This window comes from Hypanus sabinus, chromosome 10 (genome assembly GCF_030144855.1).
Source record: "Hypanus sabinus isolate sHypSab1 chromosome 10, sHypSab1.hap1, whole genome shotgun sequence".
NCBI lineage: Eukaryota > Metazoa > Chordata > Chondrichthyes > Myliobatiformes > Dasyatidae > Hypanus > Hypanus sabinus.
In genome coordinates this window covers 77,265,633-77,282,749 of record NC_082715.1, presented here as the reverse complement: position 1 = coordinate 77,282,749, position 17,117 = coordinate 77,265,633, and the positions used below count along the sequence as shown (strand labels likewise).

Sequence of the window (17,117 nt, the reverse complement as noted above, 5' to 3'; positions counted from 1 at the left end):
TCCAGTCTAGTGTTCCTAAGCACTCTGTCACCAGTGCATTAAAGCTGCAGTGTATATCATCTGTAAAATGCAGTTATTTGACCAGCAAAGCTACTGCAAAGACCTCCATTGTCAAGGTCCAGTTGCAGATATGTGGTAATGCTGCCATCTGCAGGTTTATCTGTGAGTCACTCACCCTTCTTCATGTTGAGTGTATAATCACTTCAGCTTTGTTTGGACTAGAGAGTCATAGATCAGAGAGATGAGAGAGATTGTCATAGATCAGCAAGGCATCTCACTCCTTTTGGTCAATTAGTAATGGAAAATAATTATTAGCCTACTCGCAATGCCCTTGCCCTTCAAAGAAAATAAAACTAAAGGTCTACTTCATTTAACTTCAGTTTGGTTTTTTAAAAATACATATGAAGAATATAGAGTAAAACTTCGACTTGATCATTAGTCTGAGTGTGAGCTGGGGCTCCAAAGGGGTCCTTAATGATGGACGCCGCCTTTCTGAGGCACCACTCTTTGAAAATGTCTTATATACTATGGATGCTAGTACCCATGATAGAGCTGACTAATTTTACCACTCTCTGTAGTTTACTTTGATGCTGAATAGTAGCCTTCCCCCTCTCCCATACCAGATGGTGATGCAGCCAGTCAGAATGCTTTCAGTGGTAATCTCAAACTCTGAATGAAATATAGCCACTGTTTTGCCTTCTTTATAGCTGCATCAATATGTTGAGTCAAATTAGATCCTCAGAGATATTGACATTCTTGAACTTGAAATTGCTTTCTCCACTTCTGATCCCTCAACGAGAATTGGTTTGTGTTCCCTAATCTTGCCCTTTCTGAAGTCCACAATCATCTTTTAAGTCTTACTGATGCTGAGTGCAAAGTTGTTGTTATGATACCACTCAACTAAATGAGATGAAATAAAATCATATTTGGGTATTATATCCCTTTGTCGGATAATTCCTGCCATTATGGCATGAAGTCCCAAGGGTGCCAGATTATCAAAATTTTGCTGGTAATGTCCTGCATGTACTTATTCAAAAATGATTTTAATAAGACAAAATTGTTATCACAAGCAGGATGATAAGACACTGAAAGGAATTTGGAATTTTTTTATAGGCGGCATGTTTTTCTGAATTGGTTTGCCTCATCTCTAGGGATAGTAGAAGCAAATTCATACATGAGTTTTGAAAGGGAAACTTGTAAGCTATAGGTAAAGAGCAGGGGTGCAGGACTAATTAATTGTTTTTTTTAGAAGAGCTGTGATTTGCATTGTCTCTTTCTTTAATTTTGAATTTCACTGTTTCCACAAACAAGTTTATTTCATTAGCTTTCTGTGTATTGAATGTTTTAAGGGGAGGCAAAAAATGCCATTTGTTAGTCACTTGTAAGTCCTACTAACCACAGTATTCAGCAGTTGGTATATCTGGTGCATGGGATAAATGTGTTGGTATATCTGTATGATGCATGGGATAACTATGTAAACAAGTATTTGAATGAAAGTACTATGATTTTAATTACATGTTTGAGCAGAAGTGCTGATATATTAACAGCTCTCCATGTCAAATATGAAGCCTAATTTTAAAATTCATGTTACTAACTTGGGTTTCCCGGGCCTTGAGAAATCTGATAGAATAAAGTAGACAGGAATGTTCAGCTCTAATGTAACTGCAATTGTTTGCCTGGTGGAGCAAACATGTTCTCCAACCTATAGAAGGGAACTTTAGGCACCCATTGGTTGATTACAGGCTTTCACGGTAATTCAATGGCCTTTGTGAATACAGTGCTCTGCTACTGCCAATTACTTCAGGTAACCCAAACAGATAGACCTCATGTGCTTCTTGATGCGGAATTCCACCATGCATTCCATCTGGTTGATATACTCTACTCTGTGTTCACAGGGAATCCTGTAAATGCCAGCTAATCTGAGTCCTATAGATTTGTGGATGGTATTAATCTGTTATTTCTTCAGGATCCTGGCAATCCTTCGAGGAGCAGTGGAAATATAGGGAAGACAGGTTCCTCCTCGTTGTAGGCATACCCAGATAGGTAATGGGTTCCTCCTCGTTGTTAGGTTTCCAGGTATTTCTGTCGGCCCTTTTAAGGGCCCAATTGATTTCCTTCACTTTGTAGCCATTCTGTTGGAACATCATGTGTAATTTTCATATTTCCTTGTGGAGACTCTCCAGGTCCAAAATAGTTTTTGCATGGTTAATCAAAGTAGAAAGAACAGCTCTACATTGGAAGGTGTGATGGTGGCTGTTATTGTTGAGGTATAAATCCGTGTGAGTGGGTCATTGACCTGGTATGTTTCTATCCCCTAAGATGTTGCTTGACCCAAATCTTTCCAGCATTTTCTTTTATTTCAGTCTGGAAATATGGTCACTCTTTTGATAGAATATAATGAGATCCTATCTTAAAAGTGGCATCACTTTTCTTGACCTTTTTGCACACTTCCAGTACCTTTCCTACACTAAATATCGCAGCACTTGTATTTTTATGATATTGTGGAATGTTACTACTTTTTGGTTATTTTAGAAACTGTAATGTAGATTTTCTAAAACTTCTGATTACAACTCAACTTCCAAATTTCAAATTTTATGACAAATGTCAGTGATAATAAACCTGATTCTAATAAAACTAATTATGGTTCATAAATATTTATTGTACTTTAAACATTCAGGTCTACAGCAGCCAAAAGTTGTGCAGTAACTTCAGCAAAAAACTGAGTGATATTGAAAAACAACTTCCAACTCTCTTGGAAGCCAAAGTGCTAGCTATATCTGGTAAGTTGTGTGTTATCTAATCAAAAATCAAACAATTTAACTTTTTTTATAAGTTTAATATCCATAAAAGATAGCTTGTTAATTCCTTTTTTAAAAATCTGTTATGGAATCTCTAAATGTTATGTTAGCCTGCTGGTGGTGTAGTAGCATCTGCATCAGACTTTGAGACAAGAGATTGCAGGTTTGAATCTAGCCAACTCCTTGCACACTTTCCATCTGTGCTGGGTTGTGTCAAGTTAGCAACTCAGCCTTGTGAAAAACAGACAAATGCTAAAGAACTGGCAAGGTTTTTGCCCCATGCGCCACAAGACGCAGAGAACCAACAAGGTAAGGTAGATTTACGTAAGGTTAGCTTCTAAATAACTTCATTAGACTCAATAAATCACTCTCATCAGGAGAGTGGATTGTTGAGGTAACAGGTAAAACCTTTATAATTCCTAGGAAGTGATCACCTAGAGGCTATTAGGGGATTTTTACTGTTATGAACCCCGTAACTGGGTCACCTACCAGCAAAAATAGAGAGCTCCGTTGAAGTCTGATGGTACTATTTTTAAAAGTATTTATTGATAAAGGGGCACAAAAATAAGATTAATGCAAACATACAGATAATATACGTCGTCAGTATTAAATCTAAAAGCGCGGGTATCATAAAAACCAATAATAACCAATAAAAACCAATAAAACCCGTTGTTTAGGGTATAATGTATTGTCCGATGGAAATATAAAAGTCACTGTTAGTTCGTTCAAGCTGCAGCGTTTTGGGTTTAAGAGAGAGACGGTTTAACTTGCCCAGGTCTTTTATGATGCCAATCCTTTGAGTTGGGGAGTTGGTTTCCCCGTTGTTAGCTAAAAGCCGTTTTCCGTGGTACCAGCCACCAATCCCAGGCAACAGAACTGAACGCACGTGGCCTCCTTCGAATGGCTTCCCGCTATCACGGGAGCGATAGTGTTTCTTCTGGTGCGTCTGAGGGGCTGTTCCCACAGACCCTCTTTTATCCTGACTCGCAGGGTCGCAGATGTCAGTCAGGTTGGGGGTGATGCAATCCCTCCCTCAACCAGCCCACTTTGCCTGAGGGCGTTCACGTAGCATAGTATCTCAATCCACAAATTCGTCTCCAAGAGACAATGGCCGTGTCCCGTAGCTTTATATTGCTGGGGGAACAAGACATTCCGCACATCTCTCTCTCATTTCCTGGGTCTCCTGACTCAACCCAATAGTGATCTTGCGATTCTCACAAAGGAGGGGGCTGCAGGCATAACGTTACCAATTTCCTTAATGCCAAACACTTGACAAGAAGTATAATGGGGGCTGAACTATTTTTAATAGAGTTAATAAGAAAACATAAAGCTCTTTTCTAACTAGCAAGGAACATTTCATTCTGGAAGAAGAGGGCCAAACGATTATTGTAAAGTAAATAGCTGGAAATATTCTGCTGTAGTGGGCTGAAAGTAATGGTGTGATGAAAATAGTTTTTTTAAAATGTCATGGAAAGTTTATGGAAGTTAAATTTCAGGATTTAGAGCTTTGAATCATTTATTAGCTATAAAATAAATCAGTTTGTTTGTTCTTGGCCTTGTCTCCAAAATGTTGGTCACAAGAAAAAGAAAAGAATTTCACTTAGGGGCACACAGATTTTACATTATTCACTTGAATTTTAAATAATCATGTCCTCACAACTAGATTGGTAGATGTTAGGCACTGATTACAGCTAGTTAGTCATAGTGAACCACACCTCATTACCATACAGTCCCAACCCCTAACCTGTGTACTTCGTGGGCTAAAGCTTTCTAGATCAAGTTGACCTGCAAGAGCTTGCTGAGAAAATATGTTTCACAAGTGAATATTAAGAAAGCATTTGTGAGTGGTGCCCCTTGTGGAGCATTCATGTTTGAGGAGAAATTATAGTTCAAGGTAAAATTTATTCAAAGTTCAAAGTAAATTTATTATCAAATCCTGAGATTCATTTTATTGCTGGCATACTCAATAATCCATAATAGAATAATAACCATAACAGAACGGATCAATGAAATACCACACCAACTTCAGCATTCAATCCATATGAAAAAGGCATCAAACTGTACAAATACAAAAAGAAAGAAATAATAAATAAACAATAAATATCGAGGGCATGAGATAGAGTCCTTAAAAGTGAGTCCATTGGTTGTGGGAATATTTCAATGATGGGGCAAGTGGAATGAAGTTATTCCCTTTGGTTCAAGAACTTGTTGGTCGAGGGATAATAACTATTCCAAAGCCTGGTGGTGCGAGTCTGAGGCTCCTGTACCTTCTTCCTGATGGCAGCAGCAAGCAGAGAACGTATCCTAGGTGTTGGGGTCCCTGATGATAGATGCTGCTTTCCTGTGACAGTGCTTTGGGTAGATGTGCTCATTGTTGGGAAATATTACTGCTACAGAGGTCTCCAACAAAAATGCACTCAATGTGGACAGACCTTCTTAAGCCTGTCAAGGTTGCTTATAACTTTGAGCATTCAAATTACTGGAGATTATTTAATTTTAAATGAAAGAGTTTTAGCTCACAGGACATTTCTACTTTGTTATGAAGATCTTGAGGTGGTAGATTATGAGGATGGGGAAGAAAAGGATAGATCTGATTGAGTGCACCTTTGGGTAGTCTGGGAGTAGTTTAAGCATTTTAATAAGTTTTAAAATTCCCCAGGTTTTGATCCAGAAATCTGTCTAAGTCCTTCTGCATCCTACCTGTTTCCTCATCACTACCTGCCACTTTACCAACCTTTGTATCTTCTGCAAACTTGGCAACAAACCCATCTATTCCATCATCTAAATCATTTATATACAGCATAAAAAGAAGTGGTCCCGACACTGACCCCCACAGAACACCTCTAGTCACTGGCAGCCAACTAGAAAAGGATCCTTTTATTCTCACTTGCTGCCTCCTACCAATCAGCCAATGCTCTAACCATGTTAGTAACTTTCTTGTAATACCACGGGCTCTTAACTTGGTAAGCAGCTTCATGTGTCAAAGGACTTCTGAAAGTCCAAATATACAATGTCCACTGCATCCCCATTATCTATCCTACTTGTAATCTCGTCAAAGAATACAAACAGGTTCGTTAGGCAGGATTTTACCTGAAGGAAACCATGCTGACTTTGTACTGTCATGTCTTATGTCACCAAGTACTCCATCACCTCGACCTTAACAAATGACTCGAACATTTTCCCAACCACTGAGGTCAAGCTAGCTGGTCTATAATTTCATTTCTGCTGCCTTCCTCCTTCCTTATAGAATGGAGAGACATTTGCAATTTTCCAGTCCTCTGGCACCATGCCAGAGTACAATGATTTTTGAAAGATCATTTCTCATGCCACCACAATCTCTAATGCTACCTCTTTCGGAACCTTGGGGTGCAGTTTCTCTGGTCTGAGTGATGTGTACCTTTTGGTCTTTTAGCTTTTTGAGCACTGTCTGTCTTGTAACAGTAATTGCACCCATTTCTCTTCCTTCACACACTACAACATCAGGCATACTGCTAGTGTCTTCCACAGTGAAGACTGACACAAAATACTCTAATTCATCAGGCACTCCTTGTGCCCCCCCACCCCCTTCATTTCTCCTGCCTCATTTTCTGGTGGTTAGATATCCACTCTCATTTCTCTTTTATTTGTAACATGCTTGGAAAAATTACTATCCACTTTGATATTACTTGCTAGCTTGCTTTCATATTTCATCTTTTCCCTTCTAATGCTTTTTTAAGTTGCTCTTTGTAGGTTTTTAAAACTTCCCAATCCTCTATCTTCTCACTAATTTTTGCTTTGCATTGCAGCCTTCTCCTAGTGGTGCAACCATTCAGAATGCTCTCCATGGTACATTGCACACTTCTGGTTATCCTGGCCTCAAAACAACCTTTTCTGCTCTGAATCATTGCACAATCTTGCATTTGGAATGAAGTATACTAATATCATCACTTGGAAGACAGTTTTGTTTCTTGAGTTTAATTATTAACACTGAATTCTAGGTACTTTCCTTTCTGTAGGCAATGAATTTTCAACTGCAAAGGATTGTGCTGAGGAGATCAAATGTTTGTCATCTGATAAAGGTAGACTTGAAGAAATTATCACCAACTTGCAGTGTTTAATCATTAGAAATGGCCAGCAGCTGGAGGCGATCAAGGATGATTACAACAAATTGAAAACTGAACTGGAACAGGAAGAAAGGCTCTTTGGTAAGTTCCAATTGCTTTTTGATAGCAATTTTCCAGTTGCATATTTTTAAACTTTTGTAATTGGAACATATAAATAAAGAGATATAAAATGTGGTTACATATTTCTTCTCAATATAAACCATTTATAAATGCAGCTGCTTTTAAAACCTTTGCAACAATTTTCAGCAAAGAAACAAGAAGTCACAAATTACTGGGCACAATACATGCTTTGGAGCAGAAGATTTTGTTAAAATTGGTTGCTATAAATAAAGGAGAGTTTTCATTCTTTAGATCTCTGAAACGTTAGGTACAATGTGTTTCTTGATTTCTAACCTCTGGAATTGGCTAGATGAGACAAAACAAATGAACTGTTCTTCTGGTTATACTGAGGTGTAATGGCAGTTATTTTATTTTGTTTTCATTTGAATAGAGCACTCTAATGAAATAGGTGTGCATATGTGTTGAGCTGTTAAAATGGATTAGTAAATATCCTACCATTCATCTGTATTGCTTTGCCCTACTTGCACCTCTCTCCCCATCATCCTAATGTGCTACTTCAGAATTCATTTTGGAGAAGTGTGAGATAATGCACCTGAGAAGGGTAAAACAAGACAAAAATGCATAAAAATGGTAGAAAAAATGTAGAAGAACAGAGATCTTGTACTGAATATCCATAAATTCTTGAAAATACTGGTAGGTAAGATGGATAAGAAGGCATTTGGGATAAAGAAGTAAGTGTGGCAGACTGACCTCTACCTTGCTGAGTTCAGGTAGCAGGTCTCTGACACGTCCTCTTACTTCTTGAAAAGGACCCCATTCTAAACCATCAGCCCACTGTCTCCTGCACCATCACTAACCTCATCGTCTCTGGAGATCTCCCATCCAATGCCACCAATCTCATAGTTCCCTTGCTCTGCACTGCTTGTTTCTACCTCCTATCCAAGATCCACAAACCTGACTAGGCCCATTGTCACTGCCTGCTGCTGCCCCATTGAATATGTGTCCATATATCTTGGCTCTATTTTGTCCCCTCTAGATGTCCCACCTACATCCGTGACACTTCACATGCTCTTGATCTCCTCAACAGCTTAATATTCCCCGGTCCTGACCATATTGTTTTCATCATGGATGTCCAGCCTCTATACACATCAATACTCCATCAAGAAAGCCTTAAAGCTCTCTACTTCTTTCTTGACATAAGACCCAACCAGTTCCCATCCACCATCAACCTCCTCCATCTGGCAGAACTGCTCCTCATCCTCAGCAATTTCTCCTTTGGCTCCTCACACTTTATCCAAACTCAAGGGGTAGCCATGAGCACCTACATGGGCTTCAGCAAAGCCTGCCTTTTTGTTGGCCATGTGAACTAATCTATGTTCAAAGCCTTCCCTGATAATGTTCCCCATCTCTTCCTGCGCTCCATTGATGACTGCATTGATGCTGCTTCATGCGCCCATGTGGAGCTCATCAATTTCATTGTTTGCCTCCAACTTCCACCCTGCCCCCTTAAACTCACTTGGTCAATTTCTAACACCTCTCTCCCCTTTTTCAATCTCTCTTGTCTTCATTTCTGGAGACATACTGTCTACTGACATCTTCTATAAATCTACCAATCCCCAATGCTATCTTGACTATAACTCTTCCCACCATCTCCTGTAAAAATGCTATATTCCCTTTTCTGAGTTCCTGCTCTGCATCTGTTCCTAGGAAGAGGCTTTCCTTTCCAAGACATCAGCGATGTCCCCCCCCTCTTCAAATTACAGGGTTTCCCTTCCTCCAGCATTGATACTGCTCTCACCAGCATCCTTAATTTCCCAGACATCAGAGTTCACCTTATCTTCCCACACCCTTAACAGGAGCAGAGTTTCTCTTGTCCTTGCCTATCACCCCATGAGTCTCAGCATCTAAATATCATTCTCCTGTCATCTTCAACGCGATCCTACTGCCAAACACCTTTACTTCTTTCTACCCCCCTTCCACTTTTTGTGGGGTTGCTCCTTTCATGAATCCCTTGTCCATTTGCCCCTCTCCACTAATCACCCACCTGCAGATGACAGAAATACTGCAGCTGCCCATTCACGTCCTCTCTCAGCTCCATTCAGTCCTTCCAGATGAGGCCACACTTCACCTGCGAATCTGCTGGGTAGTCTGTTGTTTCCGGCACTCCTGATGCACCTCTGCTACATTGGTGAGACTTGACATAAACTGGAGGACCATTTTGTTGAGCACTTCCACTTCATCTGCCAAAAGCAAAATTTCATGGTGCCAACCATTTTAATTCCTATCCCCATTCCTATTTGGACATGTTGGTCCATGAAATCTTCTTCTGCTGGGATAAGGCCACTTTTAGGATGGAGAAGCAACCCCTCATATACCATTTAGTTTGCCTACAACCTGATGGCATGAACTTCAATTTCTCCTTCCAGTAACTTTTTACAACTCCCTTTTCCTTTACCCTTCGCCTTCCCACTTCTATTTCCCACTCTTGTCTCTTAGCTTTTTTCCTCACCTGCCTATCACCTCTGCCGGTGCCCTTCTTCTTCCTTTTCTTGCATGGTCCACTTGTCTCTCCTATCAGATTCCTTCTTCCCTAGCCTTTACCTTTCTCACCCACCTGACTTCATATATTACTTTCTAGCTTTACTGTCTTGATGAAGGGTCTCAATCTAAAATGTCAACTGATTATTCATTTCCATGGATGCTGCCTGACCTGCTGACTTCCTCCAGCATTTTTTGTGTGTTGCATTTGGGATATGTCTTCATTGTCTAAGGCTTAGAAGAAGAGAGGAATTATGACTGTACAGTGTATAGTTTAAGAATGATGTGAAGTGATTGGTGAGAACACGAAAGGAGAATTATGAGCATATTGGGGCTAGAGAATTGCTGTTAGGAATTCTGACCAGTTTTGTTGGATGTATTTTCTTTGAAACAGAGAAGCTTGAAAGGAGATTTAATTGAGTTTGAAGTAAATTAATTATCAAAGTATGTAGATGTATGAAGATTCATGTTTTGCAGGCATTTACAGGAAAAAATGAATACATTAGAATTCAATGGAAAAACGCTGTTCATATGCAGACAAAAACTGAAAGAAATCAATGTGCTAAAGAGACAAACTGCAAATAAAAACAACACTGAGAACAAGATACCTTGATGATCATTTGAAGAACACAAAATGGAAAGTGAAAATAATTTAAATAGCTTACATAAAAACATAAAAATCTACAGCACATTACAGGCCCTTTGGACCACAGTGTTGTGCCAACCATTTAACCTACTCTAGAAACTGCCAAGCATTTCCCTACATCATAGCTGTCTATTTTTCTAAGCTCCATATACCTCTCTAAGAGTCTTAAAAGATCCTATTGTGTCCGCCTCTACCGCCATTGCTAGCAGTGCATTCCAAACACCCACCACTCTCTATGTGAAAAACTTATCCCCCTTGTACCTATTTCCAAGCACCCTTGTGTTAGCCAGCCCCGGGAAAAAGCCTTTGGCTATCCACACAATCAATGCTTCTCATCATCTTAAACACCTCAATCAGGTCACCTTAAGCACCTTAATCTATCAGTTTATGCATGATTCTAAACACAAATATTGTAATAAATTTGTAGATGCAGAGAAAACATTCATGTGATGTTAAGTTTGAACAGAAAGAGTGTATTCTCAAACACGAATATTATTCCAAATAATCTATTACATTAGGAGTAGATTTCAGCAAACTAGAAAATGCTCTTGCTCATTACCAACTTTGATATCATGGGGATTTTGATATCACAAAAAAATTTAAATCTAACTTCTATATCTGTAGTAAATGTTGATCATAAGGGAATGCCATTGTGGGATTACACATTCAAAGCAATTCTGTAGTAATTTCTGGAAACAAGCCTTAAGTCTATTTTGTCAGTGTTTTTATCAGTTAATGAAGAAAAATGTATTTCAGAAAAAACATGCATGGGACAGATTCTTAGTTGTTATAATATAATGGTTAACATGTAGTAATAGTAGTAGTAGTAGTAGTAGTAGTAGTAGTCTCTTGAAATCCGAGGAAGACGGATGTGTTGCGCAGTCAATGTCTGTGGGCACGCATATGACTTCTGAGGCCGAAGTCCGAAGCACAGATACGGTTGCAGATGGGGCAAGGAGCACCGCCTGTTGGGGCAGGAGCGGACGCCTTCCTGTATCTTTCTTGACTCGCCTTGAGGCGCTGCATGCGCCAGTTGGCTTGGAAGCCACAGCCATGCATCACCATCGATGAAACACAACTACGGAACGTTGACAACTTCAAATACCTGGGGAGTACCATCTCCAGTGACGGTGCCCTTGATAAAGAAATCACGTCAAGGATCCAGAAAGCAAGCCAGGCACTCCGAAAGCTCCAGGTCAAAGTTCTGCAGCACAAAGATATTCGCCTCTCCACTAAACTGAAGGTTAATATGTGTTAAGTAAGTAAAGGACCAGGGCATATTAGCCACTGGCCAGTTACTCCATATGGAATTGCTATCGTCCTCCTTGTGTGTCATTTTGTCCCTGAAATAGGCAAGAATACATTGAAGTCAGAGTTCAGCTGATAGGGCATTGGATTTAACACTGAGCCACAGTCTTGTTCCTAACCTTGTACCTTGATTAGAAAGTTAAATAGTTTGTTTATTTTTTCTAGATTTTACTTTGCTAATTAATTTATAGTATTGAAGATGATGATTTTAAAACAAAAATTATCTTCACCAATTTATGTTTCATAATCTGTTAAATCTATTTCTAATGCCCTTCCCTTGGACAACATCGGTGGCGTGGAGAGGGGAGACCTGCAGCTTGGGCAACTGCCGGTCCTTCATTTAAAAAAACCTTGCCCAGGCTTGCGCCCTGGAAACTGTCCAAGGTGCAAATCCATGGTCTATTGAGACTAACAGAGGCCTACATTACAAATCTATTTAAACTGTTCTAAATGCCTATGATTATAGAACATTATAGCACAGTGCAGGCCCTTTGGCCCACAATATTGTGCCGACCTTTGAACCTACTCTAAGATCAATCTGACCTTCCCTCCCCATAGCTCTTCATTTTTCGATCATCCATGTGTCTTTCTAAGAATTTCTTAAATGTTCCTAATGTTTCTACCTCTGCTACTCTCCTGGCAGGGTATTCTGCCTACTCACAACTCTCTGCATTAAAAAAACAACACTTACCTCTGACATCCCCCCCCTCACCATACTTCCCTCCAATCACCTTAAATTATACCGCCTTGTATTAGTCATTTCAGCCTTGGGGAGAAAGGTGCTCGATATCCACTCAATCTGTGCCTTTTATCATCTGGTACTACTCTATCAAGTCATACCTTGCTCTGGTCAATTTTCCAGGACTGAAGTTTCAGGTGTCCAGAATCATTTTTGTGTAACATGTCTATAGTTCCTTTCCCTCACTGCATAACCTCAAAGCAAAGGATATGACACTTTAAAGGCAGGTTTTAAAGCAAGGTGAGCGTACAGTTGACTGGCATACAAAGTCCACATAGCCGTACCCAGGTTCCATTACCATTCAGCTCACTAGATGGCAGGGTTCTTATGAATCTGCCAGGAGAAGTGGTGTGCAGAAGCCAAGCAGTGGCCAGTGGGGCACAGAAGAGATGGACCATCAACTGCTCCTGCGGTATTAAAAGTAACCTTGGATAGCCCCTGAGCACAACCAAGTTCACAGGCAAAATGACTATTAATGTACATCATGCCTATCACAGTGCCTTTCCTAGAATATTAAATTAAACTGCTTTGAGCCAGAACCAAAATTGCTTATGTGGCCACACTTCAAATCCTAGCATTCCATTTTAAACAGGCCATATTCTAGAGAGCTTCTCACCAGCAGCAGGCTTGCCCCCATGTTACTGATTTTGGTGGAGGCCAGTTGATAAAGGCACTTCACTGGCAGGGCACATTTTCTGACCAGTCCTCGTCCACTGGGAGCTCTGTCATGTTAAAATTCTTTCCTAATATTAAAAGTATTTAAAACATTTTTAAAGCTCTTTGATAATGATAAGCTACAAAGAGTCAACTATGCTTGGGGTTGGGTCTGGAGTTTCAGGATGTAGCCTGTGGCCTAGTCTAAATTCAGGCCTGCTGTGCTTTGTTTAACCAGACCTCCAGATTGATTCATCCAGTGCAGCTGCTGGGAGAAATATGGGTGGTGAAGCTGGTTGATCATTATGTGGCTTAATAGAATATCAAAGAAGTGAATTTATTGATGATCACAAACAAGAGAAAATCTGCAGGTGCTGGAAATCTGAGCAACACACATAAAATGCTGGAGAATCTCAGCAGGCCAGGCAGCATCAATGGAAAAAGTACTGTTGATGTTTCAGGCTGAAACCGTTTGGCAGGACTGGAGAAAAAAGGCTGAGGAGTAGATTTGAAAGGTGAGGGGAGAGAGAAATGCCAGGTGATAGGAGAAACTTGGAGAGAAGGGATGAAGCAAAGAGCTAGGAAGTTGATTGGTGAAAGAGACAGAAGGCCATGGAAGAGAGAGAAAAAAAGTGTGTGTGGGGGGGGGGGGCGGTGGAGGAGCACCTGAGGAAGGCAATGGGTGAGCAAGGAGATAACATGAGAGAGGGACAAGGGGATTGGAAATGGTGAAGGTGGGGGTGGGGGGGGAGGCATTACTGGAAGTTTGAAAAATTGTTCATGCTATCAGGTTGGAGGGTATCCAAACAGAACATAAGATGTTGTTCCTCCAATGTAAGTGTGGCCTCATCTCACCAGTGGAGGAGGCAATGGATGGTCAAACGGGAAGTGGAATTAAATGGGTGGCCACTGGAAGATCTCACTTGTTTTGGCAGATGGAGCGTAGATGCTCAGGAAGCAGTCTCCCAATCTATGTCGGGTCTCACCGATATACAAGAGGCCACACTGAGAGCACTAAACACAGTATATGACCCCTACAGACTCAAAGGTGAAGTGTCGCCTCACCTGGAAGGACTGTTTGGGGTCCTGAATAGTAGTGAGGAAGGAGGTGTAGGGGCAGGTGTAGCACTTGATCCGCTTGCAAGGATAAATGCCAGGATGGAGATCAGTGGGGAGGGAGAATAAGTGTTTCTTCTTATATTCTTTTTGGGTATCCTTCAACCTGATGGCGTGAACATTGATTTCATAAACTTCCAGTAATGCCACCCCCCCCCCCCATCCCCTTCATCATTTCCCATCCCTTTGTCCCTCTCTCATGTTATCTCCTTGCTCACCCATCGCCTTCCTCTGGTGCTCCTCCCCCATTTTTTCTTTCTTCCATGGCCTTCTGTTTCTTTCACCAATCAACTTCTGAGCTCTTTGCTTCATCCCTCCCCCTCCAAGTTTCACCTATCACCTGGCATTTCTCTCTCCACACCCCAACCTTTTAAATGTACTCCTCAGCCATTTTTTCCCAATCCTGCCAAAGGGTTTTGGCCCAAAATGTCAACTTTTTTTTCCTTGGATGCTGCCTGGCTTGCTGAGTACCTCCAGCATTTTGTGTGTGTTGCTTGAATTTATTGGTGATAATCATTCTGCCTAGTTTTAATATATATTGCTTCACCCAGCTGATTCATAAAACTTCTAACTAATTGTTAGGAAGAATGAAAGTAATCTTTTAGACAGTCCTTTAGGATTAAGGATGACTTGTTTCCATTGAGGAATAGTAGATGCTTCTGTTACCTCTTTTTAATGTGGACTAACTATTCTTGCACGAAGTCCCACTGATCTATTGCCTCTAACTTCACTAAATTGCATTTGCTTACTGTCCTACAAAACTGCAATTTATAATTGACGTTCTTGTTTTTAATTTCTCTGGATCTTGCCGAGCAGTATTGCTTTTTGAGCTTTATTTCAAGAATAAAGCTGTGCAATATGCTTAGTAAAGACTTGCAGCCACGCACTTGAGAATTGCACTGGCAATAACATTCAAGTTCACAATGACCTTTAACAGCTTTGCTTTGAACTCAAACTGGAGAGTCGGTGGGGGAATGTTAGATTGCACAGGACAGGTAACCAATACCTTGGCAAAAATTGGCATAACTCTCCCCTTGAAATAGTAGACCACAATATAGAATTTTATATCATTTTAAAAGTCAAAGGATTAATTGATATGTTAATTGCCTATTAATCTAATAAATTGGAATGTCATAAATTTGAATTACTGGTCACTCATTGTACATCTGCTACTGCAATATTTACTGCAATATCGATTTAATTTATGTTCATGGATTTTCTAGGGTTTGGTGTGCTTATTAGGTTTAGGATAGGCTGAACCTATGTAGTAATGGATTTGTTGCAATGGCTAACTGTTTACTTCTGACCCTACAAGTTCTTCAGTAAAACCCCTTGTTTCCTACCAAGTGCTTCCTAATCTACGAGTGAATTTCCACCTCCAATATCATTTGGTCAATCCCATGGTCTCTAACAATTCTTCCTAGTTCTATCAGATCTCAGACAAAAGAGATTCTGCACATGTTGGAAATCTTGAACAACCCACAAAATACTGGAGGAATTCAACAAGTCAATCAGCATCTATGGTATGCAGTGAAATGACCAGTCAACATTTTGGGCCAAAACACTTCGTTGGTTTCTGCCCTAGTACTTTGTGCAACGGGAAAGTTAAAAATGGGATATGTTAAAAAAGAAAAATGCATTGCATGGAACGTGACTGAAAGTGAGATGCTTCTTTGTCCTCGATGCTAGTGCATACTATGAAATAATCCTGAGACCATCAAGTATAAGGAGAGTTTTATTTTCACATTAAATTATATTTGTTTTTATGATTGGATAGTTATTTGGCCAGGCTCTGAATTTTAAATTTACAAAGCAAAGAACATTTTTGTTTTGACATCTTTACCTATAGATGACAATAACTAATGCTTTGAAATTCAGTCTGAATCCCAGATGTCCAAATTAATATTTCTGCTTTCGTCCAGGAATCAAGTACTAAGAATTGTGTTTCCATCCATTGTGCTTGCTTGTCCAAGATTCATTTCTCTAATTTATCTAGTTGTTTTTTTTGCTAATTTTGAACAGTTTATGCTGTTCATTTCATCTTGATCTTTGGTTCAAGATTTACATTGAATTTTGCAGTGTTTCCTTTTTGTAATGATTGCTTGTGATGACTGTGACTTTCATAACAATGGGGTTTATTGCCTGTAATCTATGCTATAGATTGAGCCTGACTGTGTTTAATTTAGCTGAATGCTAGTGTATGCTCCCATTTGGTAACTAGTGAGGTTGATCAGGCAGGATACTATGGTTGCTCCTTAAAGTGGATTAAGCTGCAAGTTGTGACTAAACTTTGTGGCGGATCCTGAGGCCTCTTCCTAAGAACACCCTGATGGCCTTTTAAAATCTCTCCTGATGATTATGGATGTGTAAGCCAGAAGTCTTGAAGCTGATGGGTCAGATGTAAATTAAGTCAGGTTGGTGTCGGATCGCAAGAGAGGGAATTTGTTGAATGGCTATGAGATGGCTTTTTAGAGCAACTTGTGCTTGAGCCTATTTGGGGAAAGGCTATCTTAGATTGGGTGTTGTGTAATAATCCAAAACTTATTAGGGAGCTTAATGTAAAGGAACCCTTAGGAGGCAGTGATCATAATATGATTGAATTCATTCTGCAATTTGAGAGAGAGAAGCATAGGTCACATGTATCAGTATCACAATGGAATAAAGGGAATTACAGAGGCATGAAAGAGGAGCTTGCCCAGGTGGATGGAGGAGGATACTGGTGGGAATGATGGCAGAGCAGAGATGTCTGAAGTTTCTAGGAGTAGTTCACAAGGTGCAGGATAGATATGTCCCTCAGAAGTTATTCTCAAATGGCAGGGGTAGGCATCCATGGCTGACAAGGGAAGTTAAAGGACTGCATAAAAGCCAAGGAAAGTGTATATAAGGTAGCAAAAGTGAGAGGGAAGCTGGATAATAGGGAAGATTTTAAAATCCAACAAAAGGCAACTAGGAATGCTATAAGGGAAAAGATGAAATATGAGGGCAAACTAGCCAATAATATAAAGCAGGATACTAAAAGTTTTTCCAGTTATCTAAGGAGTAAAAGGGAGGTGAGAGTTGATATTGGACCACTGGAAAATTATGCTGGTGAGGTAGAAATGGGGGACAGAGAGATGCAGATGAACATATTGAGTACTTTCAGTCTTCATTGTGGA

At 40.1% G+C, this 17,117-nt stretch overlaps 1 protein-coding gene across 2 annotated transcripts in view; it reads left to right on the top strand.

Moving 5' to 3' along the window:
- disc1 (DISC1 scaffold protein) overlaps nt 1-17,117 on the top strand; it is a 97,629-nt gene that overhangs the window by 43,708 nt on the left and 36,804 nt on the right. For both annotated transcript variants that reach the window (XM_059982132.1, XM_059982133.1), the window contains exons 8-9: nt 2,678-2,780; nt 6,794-6,982. In XM_059982132.1, the coding sequence (XP_059838115.1) occupies nt 2,678-2,780; nt 6,794-6,982 (292 nt within the window). The remainder of the gene's footprint in view (nt 1-2,677; nt 2,781-6,793; nt 6,983-17,117) is intronic.